The sequence below is a fragment of the Vigna unguiculata genome, chromosome 10 (assembly GCF_037176805.1).
Source record: "Vigna unguiculata cultivar grain cowpea cultivar isolate G323 ecotype 2 chromosome 10, ASM3717680v1, whole genome shotgun sequence".
In the NCBI taxonomy this organism is placed as follows: domain Eukaryota; kingdom Viridiplantae; phylum Streptophyta; class Magnoliopsida; order Fabales; family Fabaceae; genus Vigna; species Vigna unguiculata.
In genome coordinates this window covers 33,821,266-33,844,023 of record NC_140801.1, presented here as the reverse complement: position 1 = coordinate 33,844,023, position 22,758 = coordinate 33,821,266, and the positions used below count along the sequence as shown (strand labels likewise).

Here is a 22,758-nt window from a genome sequence, read left to right as displayed (position 1 = left end):
CAAACGCGTTTCATAATAATATTTGACTTGACATTAAAGCAAAACTGTGTCAAAAAATATAAACAACTCAAATATAATCCTGAAATGCATACGAAACATCAAATAAACCTAACAAAATTTGATTAAAATGACTAAATTCATGCATTATGCATTTCGAAAGATGAATGACTAAATTGGTCCAAAATTTCGAAATGGACTAATTCCAAAATTCACTGAAAGTTAAGGGACCAAAAACATATTTAACCCTTTAATTATTTAAATTTTATTTTAAAAAATAATATTATTTAAATAAATAAATTTTTTTCTATACTACTTTTCTTTCTTTTATGATATGCCATTGGTTAGTCATGTAATAAAATTAAATTTAAAAAATGTGTTTTAATTTGATTTTGTAAAATACTTTTATTTAAAAATAGTAATAATAATTGTATCTTAAAGAAATTATCGACAATAAAACATATTTATATTAAATTATAATATAGATATTTTTATTATTGAATATTCTTCATATTTTAAGTAAAATTTAAGTTGATATCTATTTTAAATCTGCTATAAATATAAGAAAAGGAAATGATAAGAAAGTTACATTCTTAATTTACTTTTTTTTTATATATACCAGTGAAAATATATTCTTTAAATAGAAATAATTTTTATAAATTTTAATATTGTTATGAATTAATGGTCGCCCATTGATTTGATACAATTACTCATATAATTGATACGATTGATACTCATATAATTCATTATTGTTTATGTAATATTCTGTATTAACTATTTGATTTATATTTTTTTTGGATTACCATTGTATCTATAAATATGACTCGTCATATCAGTAATAAGACACACATACAAATAGAAGTTGCTCCCTACTCTCTCATTCTCTATTATTCCTCTCCTTCTTCTCTCTCTTATTAGCTTTATTTTATAACATGTTATCAGCACGAGGGTTATCCAACTGAGCGTGAAGGCATATGTTTTTTTCTCCCTAAGGACAACGTTCTATATTCCTCAACTGAGGTTCTTTCTAATCTTTTTTTCATTCACAAACTTTATCTTTTATATATTTTTTTGTGTGATGATAATTGTTTGATTTTTTTTCTTCTGTCTTATTATTATTATTATTATTATTATTTGATTTCAGCAATTTCATACATGAAATTTGATTATATTAATATTTTATGTGTTAGTTCTAAAACATGTCAAATCTTGCAAAGCTTGAATTTGCAGCCCTTGATATTTCGAGGAAGAATTATTTATCATGGATTTTAGATGCTGAAGATAAAGCTAAAGCTATGATTTTCTTTCGTCGCCATCTTTATGAAGGGTTGAAAATTGAATACCTTACTGTAAAAGACCCTTCTGTATTGTGGAAAAATTTGAAAGTAAGATATGACCACCAGAAAATTGTGATTTTGCCAAAAGCTCGTTATGATTGGATGCATTTACGGTTGCAAGATTTTAAAACTGTAAGTGAATATAATTTTGCAATGTTTAGAATTACTTCTCAATTGACTCTATATGGAGAAAGAATTACTGATGAGGATATGTTGGTAAAAACATTCTCAACTTTTCATGCAACTAATTTGCTTTTGCAACAATAATATCGTGAAAAAGGTTTTCACACATATTCTGAGTTGATTTCATGCCTTCTTGTAGCTGAACAAAATAATGAGCTCTTGATGAAAAATCATGAGGCCCGACCAACTAGTTTTGCTTCATTCCCAAAAGTGAATGCAACAACATCTGATCCACATAATCATGGACGAGGTCAAGACCATAATAATAATCGTGGTTGTAATTTTGATCGTGGTCGTAGCCATGGTCGTGGTCGTGGTTGTGCTATTATTCATGGTCGTGGAGATGGTTATAAAGGAAATTTCGAAGAGAAACTTCATCAACATAAGTGGAACAAGAATGTTGTCGCAACTAAAATCGTGATGGGACGACGAACCAAAAATAAAACTTGAAAAAATAAGAGTTTGGAGTCGCCACCATAGTTTATTCTGGAAAACTACAGAAAAACCAAAAAGAGAAGACAAGGTCTGCAAAAAACCAAATTTTGGGTCCGGGAGTGGGTTACACGTGGGGAATGTATTAGCACCCCACAACGTCCGTCCTAAGACGGTACCTTTAATTAAATATGCAAAAGTTATGTGGTTTTTCAAAATATTTATTTTCCCCAAAAATAATAATAAATGAATTTACAAAAGAAATAAAAATATTTTTTTTTGTTTTTTGGGCCCGACGAGGATTAATCTTCACTCCTATATATCTCCATGTGAATGGAGAATCAGGGTTATGTAGTTCTTTATGAAAAACTAATTTAATTTGTTTTATAATTTTGAAAACCTTTTTATTTAAATTTTAGTATTATTTTAAAACTAGTGTCACGCGATGCGAGCGGCCGGACAGACACTTGAAATAAATTCTTTTTTTCTAATCTTTTATTTTTTTATTTTTTTTAATTATTTATAAATTTTTAATATTTTTTTAAATTTATTTTAAAGTAGTTGTGGATATCATTGCGACGTGAGCAACCAAATAGATATAAAAGAGCAAACAAAGAAAACTATTTTTTATTTTTAAATCATCTGTATATATTTTTTAGAAAAAACAAAAGTCTAAATCGGATGTCATGCGATGCGAGCGGCCGGGCAGACAGTAAAGAAAGGAGGAAAAATATTTTTTATGATTAAAAAAAAGAATGAAAATTAAAAAAAAAAACTAAATCAAAAGATGAAAGAATTGAGAGTGATGTACCTTAAAAAAATTTCAATTTCTCCTCACATTTTCTCTTTTATTTTTTTTTTTGCTTCCTTTTCTAATATTTTTGTGTTTATTTTTCCAATAGAGATAAAGATGAGAGGTGTCTATATGGGTGGTAATGAGAGAATTAGAAAAGTGTAGAGAATATTTTCTTCTTCTTTTTTCTACCTCCTTCAATATGTTTTTTTTTTGAAAGAGAGATGAAAAAGGAGGTGTGTGTGGGAGTGGTGAAGGAAAAGAATTAGAGAAGTATAGAGAATATTTTTTCGGTCCCTTTTTCATATGACAGAGTGCGTATTTATACTCACACCTTGCAATATCAATGCAATCTCAGTTTTAATTGTAATGAACAATATAAGAAGGAATTGGTCATGATTGCAACACATTATGGAGATCAAATCGCAGCAAATCAGAGCACAAAATCAATCAAGATCGGTAATATTCATTCTAATCATTAACAAATCAGAGCACAAAATCAATCTCAATCTCAATCTCAATTAGTATTATTGATTCTTATCATTTGAAGAAATATTGCTTCTAATGATCAGAATCATATCACTAATTTCTCTATCAAGAACAAAGGGTATAAAATATTTGAGTTGTTGGGCTCATGAAGGAGTGCGATAACAAATTAGGCTCTTCCTTCTTTTTTCCTTTTTTTTTCTTTTTTCAATCTCTCTTTTTTTTCTTTTTTTTTCTAAAATTAAAGTTTGAAAAACCTTTGAAGAAAAAAAAAATAGAAAATAATGTTTCATATTTTTTATTTATTTTATTTTTTGAAAATAAATTTATTCACCCGGACAAAATTAGGTGTTGAGAAATGCGAAAAAGGAAAAAGAAAAGGGTGAAAATAATGGCAAAAAAGATAAAAATATATGTTATCGTTGTGGCAGTAAAGGTCATTGGACCCGTGGCTATTATACACCAAAGCATCTTGTCGAACTCTACCAAGAATCACTTAAAAAGAAGAACATAGAAACACACTTTGCTTATGAAGATGGTATTTTGATTATGGCCATATGGATACTACTCATCTTGATATTGGTGATTTCTTTTCTAAACTCGATAGAAGCAATGATCACCTTATTGGTGATGGGAGTGTTAAAAAATAGTTTTATTTTATTTTATATTATGTTATTAAATTTTAAGACAATGTTTTATATTTAATTCATGTTGCCTTTATATTTATAAGTTTTTATGTTTTTATGAATAAAATCCTCTATTTTTATTTATTTATTTTTTGTTATTTTCCTCTTTCAAAGTAATATCTAATATTGATATTTATGTTTATATGAAGAATGAATATTGGCATTAACACCAATGATGAGGATCTGTGCCTTGCTAATAATGCAACAACACATACAATTCTCAAGAGAAATTAATTTTTCTTATGTTTGGTAATGCGAGAAGTCAATGTTAGTACTATTTCTGGTACTACAAATATAATTGAAGGCTCCGGAAGAGCTATTATACTTCTATCAAGAGGTACAAGATTGCATATTAAAAATGCATTTTATTCTCCTAAGTCCAATAGAAACTTATTAAGTTTCAAGGATATTTGTCTAAATGGATATTATATTGAGACAAATAATGAAGGAGATATTGAATATCTTTATATCACTCGAATTGAGTCAAATAAAAAATGTGTATTGGAGAAATTATCAGCCTTCTCTTATGGCTTGTACTACACATATATTAATGCGATTGAGACACATGTCATTGTAAGCTAGAAGCTTACAAATAAGAATGAATTTCTTGTTTGGCATGATCGGTTGGGTCATCCTAGATATATCATGATGCAAAAAATAGTTAGAAACTCATGTGGACATCTACTTAAAAGTCAAAAACTTCTTCAGTCCAATGATTTCTCATGTACATGTTCGTAGGGAAAGTTGATAATAAGACCATCGCCAGAAAAAATTAGAAATGAGTCAATCTCATTTTTAGAACGAATACAAGGTGATATTTGTGGTCCAATACACCCACCATCTGGATCATTTAGATATTTCATGGTATTAATTGATGTGTCCACTAGATGGTCACATATTTGTTTACTATCAACTCAAAATCAAGCATTTGCTAAGTTATTAGCACAATTGATCAAGTTGAGAGCCCATTTCCTAGATTATCCAATTAAGAAAATTCGTCTTGATAATGCTGGTGAATTTACATCTCATGCTTTTAATGAGTATTGTATGTCAATTGGAATTGAAGTTGAACATCTAGTAGCACATGTTCATACTCAAAATGGACTTGCAGAATCATTGATAAAACATCTAAAATTGATTACAAGACCTTTACTTATGAAAGTTAATCTTCCAATGACTACTTGGGGATATGCAATTCTGCATGTTGTAGTATTGATTCGCATCAGACCCACAACTTATCACAAATACTTTCCACTGCAGTTGGTTTTCAGTTAGCAACCTAATATTTCTCATTTAAGAATTTTTGGGTATGCTGTATATGTCCCAGTTTCCCCACCAAAAAGAACTATGATGGGTCCTCAAAGACGTTTGGGAATATATGTTGGATATGATTCTCCATCGATAATAAAATATCTTGAACCATCAACAGGTGACTTATTTACAGCTCGATTTGTTGATAGTCATTTTGATGAATCAGTTTTTTCAACGTTTGAGGGAGAAAGAAAGAAATTGGAAAAGGATATTGGTTGGAATGAATTATCATTATCTCATCTTGATCCTCGTACAAAAGAGTGTGAACTAGAAGTTCAACGGATAATTCATTTACAAAAATTGGCCAACCAATTACCATATGCTTTTATTGACACAAAAAGGGTAACTAAGTTGCATATATCCGCTGCTAATGCTCCAATCAGAATTGATATTCCTGTTGGACAATCTAATATAGCAAATGAATCTCAAACACGCCTGAAGCGTGGTATGCTTGTCGGTTCCAAAGATAAAAATCCTCGGATGAGAAAAAGGAAAAAAAGGCAAGATGGCCTAATCGAGGGGGTAAAAGTCCCAAAATATTCTTTTGACATAATTAATGATTTGGTTCTAAAAGAACCTCAAGTACCTAAAATTATTGAAAATGATGAGATCTCAATAAATTATGTCATGAATCATAAAATATGGAACCGAAATAAAGTCAATATTGACGAGGTTTTTGCATATAATGTAGCAAAGGATGTTATAAGTGACAATGAGGATCAAGAACCAATGACAATTGAAGATTGTCGGCAAAGAAATGATTGGCCAATATGAAAAGATGTAATCCAAGTAGAATTAGATTTGCTTGCTAAACGAAAGGTTTTTGGACCTGTAGTTCGCACACCTGAGGGTGTAAAACCTATTGGGTATAGATGGGTTTTGTACAAAAACGAAATGAGAATGGTGAAATTGTTAGATATAAAGCACGGTTAGTTGCTCAAGGTTTTTCACAAAGACTTGGTATTGATTTTGAGGAGACATATTCTCTAGTGTTGGATGCAACAACATTTAGATATTTAATTAGCCTTGTTGCACAAGAAAGTCTGAATTTACACCTCATGGATGTTGTTACAACCTATTTATATGGCTCTTTGGAGAATGTTATTTATATGAAACTCCCTGAAGGATTTACTTTTCCCATTAAAGCAAATTCTAAAGAGGATTATTCAATAAAATTGAATAAGTCCCTTTATGGATTGAAACAATCAGGACGTATGTGGTATAATCGTCTTAGTGAGTACTTGTTAAAGGAAGGGTATAAAAATGACCCTATTTGTCCTTGTATTTATATGAAAAGATCCGATAATTTGCCATAATTGTATTTTATGTAGATGACATAAACATAGTTGGAACTCCTAATGAGCTCACAAAGGCCATTGATTGTTTAAAGAAAGAATTTTGAGATGAAGGATCTTGGAAGGACAAAGTTTTGTTTGAGATTACAAATTAAGTATTTAAATAAAGGTGTTTTTGTACATTAAGAAGCTTATATAATGAAAGTGCTTAAAAAGTTCTATATGGACAAATCACATTCATTATGCATTCCAATGGTGTTGAGGTCATTAGATGTTGATAAAGACCCTTTTAGACCTCAAGAAAAAGATGAAGAACTACTTGGTCTTGAAGTACCATATCTTAGTGCTATAGGAGCACTAATGTATCTTGCTAATTATACTCGACCTGATATAGCATTTGCTGTAAATTTGTTAGCAAGATATAGTTCTTCACCTACAAGAAGACATTGGAATAGAGTAAATCAAATACTTTGTTACCTTAAGGGCACTATGAATATGGACTTATTTTACCCAAATGATTCAAAATTAGATCTATTAGGTTATGCAGATGCGGGTTATTTATCAGATCCTCAAAATGGTCAATCACAAACAGGATATTTGTTCACATGTGATGGCACAACGATTTCATGGCGATCTGTGAAACAAAAAATAACAACAACATCGTCAAATCATGCAGAAATCTTAGCATTACATGAGGCAAGTCATGAATGTGTTTGGTTAAGGCCTATAATTCAACATGTGCGACAAACTTGTGGTTTATCCTTGGAAAAAATGAAACCAACAACCATATATGAAGACAATAGTGCATGCATTGCTCAATTGAAAGAAGGATATATTAAAGGAGACAAAACAAAACATATTCTTCCGAAATTTTTTTGAACTCATGATCTTCAAAGAATTGGTGATGTAGAGATCCAAAAGATTTGCTCATGTGAAAATGTAGTAGATTTATTGAAAAAGTCTTTGCTAAGAAGAACTTTTGAGCAATTGGTTCACAAGATTGAACTCTGTCATCTTGATGATGTAAATTTACATGAGGGGAAAAAATAGAAGATGTAAAGAACAATATTATATAGAATTATGTACTATTTTTCCTTCACTAGGTTTTTATCCCAAAGAGTTTTTCCTAGTAAGGTTTTAACGAGGAACATTCTTTTATCAATGGACACCCAAGGGGGAGTGTTGTGAATTAATGGTCGTTCATTGATTTGATACAATTACTCATATAATTGATACGATTGATACTCATATAATTCATTACTCTTTATGTAATATTTTGTATTAACTATTTGATTTATATCCTTTCTAGGTTACCATGTTGTATATATAAATAGGACTCGTCCTATCAATAATAAGACACACATACAGACGAAAGTTGTTCCATACTCTCTCATTCTCTATTATTCCTCTCCTTCTTCTCTCTCTTATTAGCTTTATTTTATAACAAATATAAGTATTTTTTTTTATTTGTAGGTATCTTTTTTATTAAAGATACTTATTTTAGTTTAAAAAATAATTTATTTAAAAGAAAAGGTGTAACGTCCCATTTAATAAATAAACTTAATTAAATGAAACATCGCACAATATAATATAAAAAGCAAAGTTGCGGAGTATCAAAGTCACTCCTTGCGGTTGTTCAGAATAAACGAGGAAAGAACCCAAGGCACACCATGATGCCAACAACAATACGAGTAAGAAGTTTAATAGTAGTAAAGTAAGTGCCCTAAGGGCAAAGAAATACATGGGCTACGACCCTAAAGTAAATTCAGAAAAAGGTGGGGTCCAGCCCAAGATGAGCTATGCAGCGGAATCTCCATTACCCTGTTGACCATGAGGAGTTCTCGCATTTGCTCCCATCAATAAATTGATGATCATCACAAAAATAGAAGACCACACACAGAACATACAACAAGCAGGAAGGGTAAGCTAGAGTAGAAAGTGATTTTATCATACAATTGCATACTTTTTCATAGTCCAAGATACATACAACAACCAATCATGTGATGACTCACAAACAATACACTAAGACTCAAGACACGACTTATCCGAATACATATAATTAGTCAGATTCACTAGATGCTTGCACTTGTGGTGGCCTCTACTACTCTGCAAAGCCAATTGCCAATGAGTTTCACCCTACCACTCACAAGGTTAGCCTTAAAATATCTAAGGTCTCCTGCTACTCTCACCACTTGAGTCAGTATGCTCTACGTGAGACTAACTGACTCTTTAAAGTGTCAGGATGCAATCCTTACCTTGAATCCTTACTAAATTATATAATGAGGCACCACCACGAACTTTATGGAATTACGTCCTAAGAATGAGGCACCACCATGAAACTTCCACTAACATAGGTCATGGAATTACGTCCTAACCATAAGGCACCACCATGCAACCATCGTGGAATTACGTCCTGACCAATGAGGCACCACCATGAGATCTCGCCTAGAGATCCATGGAATTACGCCCTGACCAATGAGGCACCACCACACAACCGTGGAATTACGTCTTGATCACACCAAAATCATGTTTCTCCAACCAACATAAAGTCATTTAACATACCAATTTAACAATTTTTTATTATATTATTATTATTATCATTAATTATATATATATATATATATATTAATAATAATAATAATAAATATATTATTAATTATTATATATTAATCATTATATTTTTAATAATATTTTAATTATTATATGTAGTTATAATTATAAATATTATAATTATTATATATTATTAAAAATAATTCTTAAATTTGTATTATTATATTATTTATTATTATAAATTATTATTATATATATATATATATATAATAAAATATTATTTATAACGTATAATAGAATATTAAAGTGTAAGGAGAAAAAGGTCAAAAATGATATATCCGCACAAATTTTTTTTGTGTGATGAGATGAAATTGTGATAACTTTTTCTAAATCCATCTGCACAAATCTTTGCATATCTTCTAAAACGAACAGAGTTTCACTTCTTAATTTGTCCTTCAAATTTGCTTCTATAGTACTATTTATTTAAAGGAACACTGCGTAAAAGTTTTTCTAATCTTCAACATATTTATTATTAAAAAATAACTTATATTAAAAGTATTAATTCCTATTTTTTTATACTAATTTTTTCGCTCTTAATTTTATCATTTTATAATTTATAATTAGTTGGTCATTTATTAAAATATTAAAGAATAATGTATATTTAAAGTTTTTTTTTATACTATTGTTTTTATTTTTAATTGTATCTCTTTGTGACTTCTAATTACTTGATCATTTAAAAAATTAAATTTTTAAAAATATATTTTAATTTTATTTATCTAAATAATGTTATTTAACAAAAATAATATATATTTATTAATGATACCAATTTTTTATAATGTCATATAAAAAATTGTCTCTCTAAAGAATTATTTCACTATGTTATCCGCTTGTTTTTGTTTATAAATTGATTTACCGTAAGAATAAAAATTTCAAATCTATCATTTAATTTTTAATAAATTATTATTTTAATTCTTAAATAGCATAATTAATTTCTCAAATTTTAAATTTTTATATCAAACTTTAAAACATCAATTATATATAAAGTTTGAATATTTTTTGTTAATCAAATTAATCTATGATATGAATTCCTAAAAATTATTTTAGAAATTAGTTTATTTTTAAAATATATAAATAATTACTTATTTTAATTTGTGCACTTAAACACATTCAGTCATCAAAAAAATTTCTCTTATATTTAAAGTATTAATGTTTTTATACTATTTTGTCTTCATTTTTAATTTTTTCCCTTTATGAAGTCTAATTACTTGGTCCTTTTATATTAAATTATTATATAAATATTAATATTCTTCCTATTTTATGGCTTAACTATGTTTTAATCCTCTCATAAATTTGGAAACTTTTGATTGATTAATTGATAAATTTTCATGATTGATTGAGTATTCAATAAATTTAGATTTTTCAATTGATCCCTGAACTTTTTTTGCTTTTTTTTTTTGCTTGGGGGTGATGGACCAGTAAGAAGCTGACATGATTATTATTTTATAATGTGATTAAATATGTTTTTGATCCCTTAACAGTTTGTAAATTTTGGAATTAATCCATTTGGAAACTTTAGACTAATTTAGTTTCATAATAGTATTTGATTTAACATTAAAGCCAAAATGTGTCAAATAGTATAAACAAATCAGATATAATCCTGAAATGCATACGAAACATGAAATAAACCTAATAAAATTTGATTAAAAGGACTAAATCCAAGTATTTCAAGATATGAAGAACTAAATTGGTTCAAAGTTTCGAAATGGACTAATTTCAAAATTTACTGAAAGTCAAGTGACTAAAAACATATTTAACCATTTTATAATGTCACTTTGTTGACATGTCATTTTATTGTTTTATTATTTTAAAATTTTAAAATTTATAATTTTATAATTTAAATTTTATAAATTTACAATTTTATAATTGTATAATTTATTATTATTTTTATTCAAAATTGTATAATTATAAAATTATGATTTTATTATTTCAATAATATATCATAATTTTATATTTTATAAAATTATAATATTTTTATTTTTGAGAAATTCTTATAAACTTTTACCTTGGAAGAGATATTTTATGAATCTTTCAGAAGTTAGTTTTACATTTTTTTAATGTTGGAAATTGAACTCCATTGAGACAAATGCTAATAAGTAATAATATATACTTTAAGCAAACGTTACATTTGGGAAAAAATTTATTTTATCTAACACATGAGAAAATATAATTATGAGAAAATATAATTATCATGTTTAAATTTTTAAATAATATTTCCAGAAAATAACGATTTTAAAAATATATATTTAGATTAGCCTCTAATTTAATAGTTATAAAAAATTCGTACTAGCGCGTAAACTTAAACTTAAACCTAACTTAAAAATTTTAGTTAAAATAAGTCTAATGTATAATATATCATGTAATCAATAATTTTTTTAATAAAATTATATATTAATTTTCATATCCATGAAATTCATACAAACTTTCTCAAATCATATTTTTATTTAACCAAATAGATTTTTAATTGTTTTTGAGAGAAAAAAAATCTTAAATTATACCCTGGACAATTATAATTTTATGGTTTTAATTTTTAAGTATAATTATAAAATTATAATTTTATTATATGAATAAAATTTGAAAATATATCATAATTTTATATTTTACAAAATCATAATTTCATAATCATATAGTTTTGAATTAAAATATTAAAATTATAAAAATATAAAAATATAAATCATACAATTATAAAATTATAAATTATAAACTATATTATGAAATTATGAAATTACAAAATAATAAAATAATAAAACGACATGTGACTACATGAGTAATTGATATGACAAGATAATAATCATATCAGCCATATTAACCACATCACCAAGTTAAAAAACAAAGTTAACAACTTCGAAAAAATTAAATTTATTGAATACTCAATACATCACAATAAATTACCAGGAACTCAATTAAAAAATTTCTAAATTTATTAAAGACTTAAAATTTAATTAAGCCTATATTTATTATGTCAAAATTAAATCTATATTATTTAATAAATAATTAACATGAATCATATATACTTAAAATTTCGTATAAGGTTTTAACTAATTATATTTGTAACAAAATAAATTAAAAGATCGTACTTAATATAATTCATTTCAAGTGTTTAAAATATACATTTATAATAAAAAAAATTATAATAAAAAAATTACGCTTCTAATATTATAATTTTTCTTTTATATTCATTGAATTCATGTTCTATTATTTACAACTTGAAATTGTCAAAGTTGGTTACTTTAATAAGACTGAAAAAAAAAATTAAAAGCTAACATACCAATTGCCTTAAAATATAATATATTTATATTGTCATCAGATAAATTAGACAAATTTAACAACAAAACTCAGACCAATATAACAAAAAAATTAGAAGAAAATAAAATATATTTAAAGTATTAATTCATTTTTAATACTATTTTTTTCATTTTTCATTTTATGATTTCTAATTACATGGTAATTTATTAAAATTAAATTTAAAAAATATATTTACTTTTATTTCTTAAAATAATATTATTTAAAAAATAATATATTTTTATTGGTAACACAAATTGTTAACAGTACCATAATAATATTTTCTTAAAATATTGTCAAAATAAAATTACATTTATTTTTTTATACTAAATTATAATATAAATATTCTTGTCGTTGATTTTCTTTTTATATTTTTAGTATGTAAAAAATTAGTTGGTATCTTGATAAGACGAGTCTAGTAATAAGCATTTGACGAGTCTAGCAATAGACATTTGACAAGTCGTTCATATATTGATTAAACGACTTTAGTAATATACATTAGATAAGTCTTTCCACACACAAATTAAACAATTATAGAGAAAAACATTAGATGAGTCATTCCATACATTGATTATATAATTTGAAGAATACACATTAGACGAGTATATTCAAACACTGATTAGACAAGTCTATCAATATACATTAGATAAGTCTGTTTAAACACATATTAATTGAATTTATTAATACACATTACAATACTATATCCATTATCTGGTTAGACGGGTCTTACAATATATATTAGACAAATTTGTCGATATACTAATTAGACGAGTTTAACAATACAGATTAGACAAGTGTGTCCATATCATAATTAGACGAGTCTAACAACACATATTAGATGAGTTTATCAATGCATTAATTACAGGAGTCTAACAATACATATTAGATCAGATTGTTCATACACTAATTTATATTTTTAGTGACTCTAATTTTACATATTTTTGCACACATTCTTTATACTTTAGAGTGTCTACTCTATATTTATGCATATGCTTTATCTTTTATATATTTACAAAGTTTACTATTTATATTTTTTATAGACATATTTACTTTTTAAACTTAGAAATCATTTTTCACATTGATTATATTCAAAACTTAATTATAAACTTAAAATTGTTTATTGTTTCTTTCCTGAACCTCTAAATCTCTTTTAATAAACACAGCCAAATACCAACCCGTGCTTACACAAATCTTGATAATTTTAGTGTAGACATTGTATTTTTCACATAACAAATACAATGTCTACATTTATGCATATGCTTTATCCTTTATATTTTTACAAAGTTTACTATTTATATTTTTATAGACATATTGACTTTCTAAACTTAGAAATCGTTTTTCACATTGATTATATTCAAAACTTAATTATAAACTTAAAATTATGTATTGTTTCTTTCCTCAACCTCTAAATCTCTTTTAATAAATATAGCCAAATACCAACACGTGCTTAGACAAATATTTAAAACTAGTTTATTGTGTTGTTACTAAGAGAATGTATTACGTTGTTTGATGATGTCCACTTGAAAAAGATAATCTAGGATATGTGTACTCTAACAACATTTAGATATTTTTAACCAAATTAAGTTTATTTAAATTTAAATGTTGCATTGAACTTTATTTAAAAAAATTGTTTTAATCATTTCTAAGCAACTTTATAAATTCAAATGTAAAATTTTGAAATAGTTTTATATAAGTTACAAAATTCAAATGTAAAAATATAATTATAATATTTATATAAAAGTTAAATTTGGTTTCAATTTAGAAGGGATGAAATTACTACAATTTACAAAGAGATTAAGACTAAATTGAGACAAAATATCAAATACAGGGACTAAATTGAGAATTTTTACATAAACAATTGACATGTGGTAGAACTATAATTTGACATGTGATAGTTTTTTTTTTTAAATTTAAAAAATTACAAAAAATTTAAAAAATTTAAAAAATTTAAAAAATAAAAAAATAAAAAAATCACAAACTGACACATGGCAAAATTCTAATTTGACATGTGTCAGCTACTTTTTAAGAAAATAAATGTAAAACATTATAAAAAAAATAAAGAAACCACACGCAATGGCGGACCTTGGTGGGGACAAAAGGGAGCCATGGCTCCCCAAACTTTTAATTATATATATATATATATATATATATATATAATTTTTATTATTTTTATTAAGTTATATATATATATATATATATATATATTGTTTAAAAAGTAAAATAAAAATTAATTTGATGGATTAATAACTGGATTAAAGAGATTAAGGTTTTATATCTGGTTATAAGGTTTATCCACAACAAGTCATAAAAAGGTATGAAATAAAAGAAAGACAGATTAGGAAAAAGAAATTGGAGAACAAAGATGACAAATATGCATACTCACACGATCTCATGAATAAGTATCCTAATATGATATATCTATGTTAGATTTATGATTCTTCCATTATGATTTTTCTCCCAAATTAAGTTTTCCCAAATTAGTATGAACCCTAACTATGATTTTAGGAATTTTTGGTATGAAATTGGCATGAACCCTAATTATATTTTCTCAAATTAGTATAACCCAACATTATAAAATGTTGATATTTTGTATTTTCAACTACATACAATAAATTAGTTGAATACTCTTGAATTGAAATAAAAATTAGAATACTCATTTATGTGAATTCAACAAATTAAGAAAATTAAAAATTGAAAAGTTTGAATTGCATGATTTAAATAAAGAAAATAATTTTTTTAATTAAAAAAATTATCTATAAAACATCTAATTTGGCATCCCTACATATTTTCTTCAAGTTCCGCCACTGACCACATGTAGCACACAATTAACGTTGTTGATGATGTTTTAACGGAAATGACCAAATTATAACAAATTTTCAAAAAATAAGATCTAATTAGGACGACTTAGAAATTAAGGACTTAATTGAGATTTTTTTAAAGAAAACAAAGACCTTCCCTATTATTAAACCAAAAGAAAAATTAAACAAGAGGTGCTAGTGCTAAATAGGGTGTGCTAATAGGAATAACTTTATTTAGAAGCCACTTCTTTCGTTGAGTTTGCTCTGAGAACCCAAAGTCAGATAATGGACCTTTCCTTAAATCGGTATTTTCATTTCCTGCGCCTAACCTATGACTTGTGTGAATGTTTTTCATGAGTATATCTTTCTTCTTGCATCCCATATTTTCTTTCTACACCGCATAGTCATATGAAAATAACTTAATTATCCTTAATTAAAATATATTAAAAATCTTAATATTTTCCCTTCATTCACAGCATCAGCATCACTATCACTTTGACCACCTTCGTAATTTGTATTAGTCATGTTCACACGATCTTTTAGTTATTTTTCTATTAAAAATTAAATGAATTATATAAATATGAAATGCGGTTGAAATATTATGTGCTAAAAAACATAAAAATAAACATAAAAGATTTTTGTGTATATATATATATATATATATATATATATATATATATATATATATATATATATTAGTATTTGAACAGATAAATTAATAATTAATAAATATAAATATAAATATATCCTGAAAGGTGTGATGGAAACCGTGACGGAATCTGAATAAAAATTTTAGGAGGCCAAATTATATTTGTTATATATAAATTATTTTTCATTTCTTTACATCATTTTTCTATTCAAAACAAGCACTCATAATAATAGAATCCAAACAATATGAAAATAATATATATGAAAGAATAACATAAAATTTATCATCAACAATAATATATTATAAAAAAACAAAAGTTACCTTTAGTTAGAGTACTACTCTAGGCTCTTTCAGTGATTTAAAATTTTCAATAATTGAATCAGAACTGAAGCTAGCTTTTTCAATAACTTAAAATCTTCAATAATTGAATTAGAACGGAAGCTAGTTGTAATATCCCTTTCAGCTTCCATCTTATTTCTTAGCTTCTTCTTGATTATTTTCATTACAGAAAAATATCTTTCAGTTATAGATGTAGAATTTGGAAGAGTCATGATAAGACGAAGTAATAAATATAAATAAGGTAATAATATATAAATATATTTTTTTAAATATATAAAAAATAAAATAAAATAAAAATTATTAAGATTAATATAAATAAAATAATAATATATAAATATTATTTTTTAAATATATAAAAAATAAAGTAAAAAAAAAAATATTAGTGGAGTCGTTGCTCTCCTGTCAATGCTATCTTCCGCCACTGGATGGGAAGTATATTGAACATCTAACTTACATATTTTAGTTCCTAAAACTTATATTCATTATTTTTTAATTGTCCTAATATAATTATATCCAGTATATTTACATTTTGTAAACGTATACTAATGTGCGTCAATTTTTTGATAAATATCCTCATAATATTATTAATTCTAATAATGTATAGTTTTATTTAGTAATAATTGAAACGTACGTAATTTCATTTTCCACATCATAACAAAAATACATTAACTCATTGATTAAATATTATTGTGGTAGTTAAAGGAACATTGTTTCACATGTGATCTTTACCATTTGATAATTTATTCTCTTATTTTTCAATCATGATATGACGTCCCTCACATTACGTTAATGTCATAGTACATATCTACGTCACATTAACAAAACCCTATAATTTTTCAACACATGGGACTTGACTCATGCAACTACAATTTTCTCATTCACATATTACAGTTAGCATTTTTATTTTCTAAGCAAAATAAATGTGGAAAGAAAACCTAACCATTCTTCATTCTCCACTCAATTCCGGCGCAGCATTGCGGTTTCCATTGAAGACATTGTTTCTTATTATCTTCAGCCAAAATATAAGACAAAACTCAAATTCATCTCTATGATAAAAGTTATTTATAGTTGCGTGATATTTGAATATTCTTTTTCAAAGACACATTATTTCTCTTTCAAAGCAGAAAGAAAACAACAAACAAAATGTGTAAGGAAAAAGGAATATGTGTATATAAGGGAAAGTATGAGACCACGTGTATGGACATTTATAAACAGACTTTTTCGACTATTATTTTTTTCTAAATAGACTTTTTATACAAATATTTTTGGCTAAATTGTTATAAAAGTATTTTTCATAGTTATTTTTAGTGTAATAAAAAATAAGTTTAATTAAGTCTTTGATTTCTATTTTCGTACATAAATTTCAAATTGGTTTCCCTATATTTTTTTTCTCAGTTAGGCCTATTTTTAAAAAGTGATATGATTGGACTTTTTATACAAATATTTTTGGCTAAATTGTTATAAAAGTATTTTTCATAGTTATTTTTAGTGTAATAAAAAATAAGTTTAATTAAGTCTTTGATTTCTATTTTCGTACATAAATTTCAAATTGGTTTCCCTATATTTTTTTTCTCAATTAGGCCTATTTTTAAAAAGTGATATGATTGGTCATTTTTGTTAGTACGGTTAAAAAAAAACTCTTAAATAATAAATTAATTTTAGTAAAAAAATTATTAGTTATTATAATGACCAATTTAGATATCAATTTACAAAATAAAAATTATTTGTTGTTAAAATAATTACTATTATAAATAAAATATTATAATTCGTCAATAAATTGGTTACTAATTAATTGAAGACTAATTCAAAAATTAATTTTTTTGGTAGTCAAAACTTGGTAGCTAATGTTTAATGACCAATTTATAAACTGATTCCTTTGGTAACTAAATTTTAGATACCAATTATAATTTTTATTCATAATAGTGACTATTTTAATAACCACTAATTATTTATTTTGTAAATTGGTCACTAAAATTGGTTATTAATGAGAAATTTTATTGTAGTGTGTAATAACAATATTAACACTAGTTCAATTTTACGTTTTGACAACGCCTTATATGCCTCGGTTCTAGTGCAAACGAGGCATATCATGATGCAATGACATTTTTTTTAATTCAAGTGAATTTTTATGCCTCGGGTCTCATTAAAACTGAGGCAGAATAGGTGTTATTGTCTTAGTTATAATTACAATCGAGACAGATCTCACTCAAATTTTTTAATTTCCCATTGTTTTAAATATTTTAAAATGATCACATACAACCGAGACATTCCTTCAGTGTCTTCTTCTTGCTTCTACAACACGAACTGCGTGCGCGCCAGGCTCTCCACCGCTCCCTGTGCCAGCCACTACACTGCTTTGTGAGCTACCCACTCCGTTCCCCCTTCCACCGTAGTTTGGCCGTCGAACAGGGCGTTGTTGGGCCACCTCCATTGTCGCGGGATTGAACAATATGTAGATGGAGGCCCTGCGCTAGGTTTTTGTCTTATGTGCTTGGCTCTTTGAACACTTTCTCCACCCGTAAGCACTTTCAAAATTCAATCTTTCCAACTTTTCATTTCCATTTCCATGGTTCTTTGCCTTGAAACTTGTTGAACTTATCTGGTTTGAGCTACCCCAAGGACTCCGAAAAACACATGCTTCCACCAAGAACATTCCCGAGCCAAATATTATTATTAGAGAAGATGGAGCACTCAAAGGTAGCACCACCAGCAACACCAATTCCCGTGTCGGAAATTATGAACTGGGTCAGACAGTGGGCAAAGGAAACTTCTCCACTATGAAGCTTGCACGTTGCCTACTCAACAGCTGTGTAAAAGTTTCTCCTTTTACCACTGCAAAGATTATTAGAATGTGTGTTTTGTATATTGAAAATTGGAAATGGAACAGGTTTTAAATTGGTTCATAAATGCTCGAGTTCGGCTTTAGAGGCCAATAGTTGAGGAAATGTACTTGGAGGAGATGAAAGAACACGAACTAAACTACAATTTTTTTTTTTAATTTTTGATGTCTATTAGGTCTCGGTTGAAGTAAGACCCGAGGCAATAATTTTCGTATATGCCTTGGTTATGAACCGAGGCATAAACCTCTCCTTTTTTACCTCACCAAGATATGCCTCGGTTATGAACCCGTGATAAAAAGGCCAAAATAACCACGACCAAATCTACTCTCTATACTAGCGTAAAGATGCGTCACGTGTCAATTCGTAATTTTTTTAATTAAAAAAAATTGCTATGTGTTAAGTTAACGTCGTATCACTTGGCAGTGACGTTGTGAAGTGACAGTGACAACGTGTAATTGTTAAGTCAAGCATTATTATCTTAATCTCAGTCCTTGTATTTATAATTTTGATTCAATTTAGTCCATTTTTTTTAAATTTAGCAATCTCACCCCTTTCCAAATTAAAACAAATTGTGTAGATGTTATATTGATATTTTTATTAAAATTTACATTTTTATTAAATTTTATTAACGAGATAAAGTTTATTTAAATTTATATTTTACATTGAACTTTATTTAAAATTATCTTAAGTTTTAAATTTATTTGTTCTAAATTGTTCTAAAATTTTACAATTGAATTTATGAAATTGTTATTTTCAAATCAGCTCTAAGATTTGTATAGAAATTATTGACTTTTACACATTTAAAAAATACAATTATTTGAAATATAAAATCGAATAAGAAACAAATTAAAGTATGATGTAATAAAATATCAATACAAATAAAATTCAACGTAAAATATAAATTTTAAAACAAAATTTCAATAAAGTTCAATGTGAAGTATAAATTTCAATAAACTTAATAATGTTAAATATATTTAAAAAAAAATCATTTTTAATAAAAATAACAGTATAACATTTATATGAAATTTAATTTGGTCTTATTTTGGAGAGGGACGAAATTGCTCAATTTAAAAAAAATGAACTAAATTGAATCAAAATAACAAATACATGGATCAAATTGAGATTGAGACAATGACACTTGGTATGACAGTGACTCGTATCACTATCACTACCACATTAAATTGTTATTGCCACGTGGCATCATACTGACTTGATATGAGACAATGTTTTTTAAAAGAATTTATAAAAAAAATAAAAAAAAAATAATCATGAACTGGCACATAACATGTAACACCCCAATTTTGGGATGTCACGGATAGTTTGAAAATTAACGTATTTGACGGAAAATGATTATCATTGAAAATGTACTAATAAAAAAACTTTTAATTTGATAAATAACCATTTCAAACAAAAGAAAATTACATAGTCTTCAATATCTGATTTAAAACCACTAATAAATTATAAAAACTCCCGAGTTCACCCCAGCCTCTCTCCAATCCACTTCATGCCAAAATTATCTGCAATATCCTCTGCTTCCATATAACACACACGTTATACCATCATCGCACATATAACAAACACACAAACAAACAAATAGGGGTAAGTTAATCATAAACAATGATATATATAAAATAATTTCGTAAATAAAACATGACAAATAATACTCAACATCTCATTCAAGTAACACTTAAGCATTAAGATCACAATCAAACTTTATTTTGAGCACACAACCCTCAACATCCAAGCAACCATATCAAACCAACAAACTATCACATTCATATAAAATCCTTAACCATAATCATCATAATCAAGCTCTTTTTTTCCGCGACCTTTTACCCCACAACAACATCTAGTTTCCTAGAAATAGATGGTTCGATGTGTCCACTATCGTAGCCAGGCTGTCTCCTTTATTCCTTAAGGAATTATGAGTGCGAAGTAGATTTTGCTTCTGTTAATACTACCCTTCCATGTGGGTCTCAGTCATTTATTGAGAGACAATTTCAAGATGAATACACTCATGCGAAGTTTGGTGAAGTGCAAAATGAGCTTAGGTGTAAGATGAATTGTAATATAAAAAGTGTTGAAGTTCATGGTTGTAAGGCAAAATATATTGTTAAAGAGGCGTTGATATGGAAAGACCAAAGTGCAAAAAAATATAATGAAGTTATATTGATGTTGTGACAAAAAACATTGAATGCACTTGTTGGCTTTTCGAGTTTAGAGAAGTTCTTTGCCGCCACAGCTTGATGGTCCTTGCCCAAGAGGAGGTAAAATTTGTATCACAAAAGTATATTTTGAGTCCACGGAGCAAACACATATTGCGAAGGCATACTTTGATAAGAGCATCATATAACACTAAGAAAGACGAACCCATTGTTCATAGGTATGACTTATTGTGTAAAAAGTTCTATGACATTGCTGAGTTTGCATGCCAAAGCGAGAGGAGTACATAATTCTTGTGTTCCCAATTAGACTTATTATCAAGGAATCCTTCGTTATCTTGTTCCACAACATTAGAAAACTGTGAACAAACAAATGTGCAAATTTCTTCTCCAATTAATAGTGGTGCTCACCAAACAACGATCCGAAGTCCAATTCACGTTAAAAGAAAGGGTCGACCACGAGGTACAAGGATACAATCAACGGTAGAGAAGATATGCAAAAAAAAAATTTGCAGCAACTAGGAATAAAGCTTCTCGAAATGCCACTGTATGTATTTATTATTTGTATTCAGAGTACAATTTTTTAATATGCAGGTTGTCCAATTGTTAATTTGATTTGTGGACATGCACTTTAGGATGGAGAACTTCATACTTCAATTGCACCAGCTAATGAAATTTTGAATGCTCAAAGTGGTACCACAACCAACATGGTTAGTATTCGTTTCATAACTACATCTTCTTATGCTATTTAATGGAAATAATTAATTACCCCTATGCCATGCCCAGGTTTATGATGTCCAGTGCACAGACTTTTTATCACTTTTAACATCAATAGAAAGTAATCAACAACTTATTGGTACAAAACAGATCATTAGGTATGCCACAGTACAAACATGTTTAATTTTGCCTTATATTTATGATAGCTTAATATTGTAATTGTTTTATTTTTCAGGAACTAGTATCAACAAAAACGACATTTTTTGGATCATTTGGGATGATCAACATGGCATAACCAAACACCTTTTGTTATTAGAGTTTGTGTTTGTCAATGACATGTTTATTTATTCATACGGTCAAAGTATTTGTACTGATTACTGTTTACTACATTCAACTTCAGCAGTAGTGATTAATATTATTCACAGTTTTCATTGTCACTGATTTTGATTGAAAATTCACAATATAGTTGCTTATAAAAAAGCTGTACAACCCTGGCATTTTAATACAATCATGTTATCAGAATTTATAATCATATTGAAGTCATGGTGTTCTTCAGTTAATTTAATTAATAGGCTCCAAAATAAGGGATACCAACGTACTTATCATCAGTTACCTGGTAAGAAAAATATAAAGTGGGTACACACTTAGATGGAAGTCAGTCATCACAAAATAAACTGCATGTAACTTTAATATATAACCACAAATTGAATCCATAACAGAACTGTTTGTTAAAACCATAATTTACAAAATTGATTCTAGTCATTGTCACCCTCAACACTGTATAAAGGAGTGCAACTAACAATTCATTTGCACGTCATCCATATCCAAAAAGACCTAAAAGTTA

The 22,758-nt window shown here is 27.1% G+C and overlaps 1 protein-coding gene across 1 annotated transcript; it reads left to right on the top strand.

Annotated features, from left to right (window-relative positions):
* Positions 1-1,196: 1,196 nt before the first annotated feature.
* Positions 1,197-22,209, top strand: LOC114165409 (uncharacterized). The gene is made up of 3 exons (XM_028050046.1): positions 1,197-1,466; positions 21,833-21,907; positions 22,150-22,209. The coding sequence occupies exons 1-3, from the start codon at positions 1,197-1,199 to the stop codon at positions 22,207-22,209; spliced, it is 405 nt and encodes a 134-aa protein (XP_027905847.1).
* The last annotated feature ends 549 nt before the right edge of the window (positions 22,210-22,758 follow it).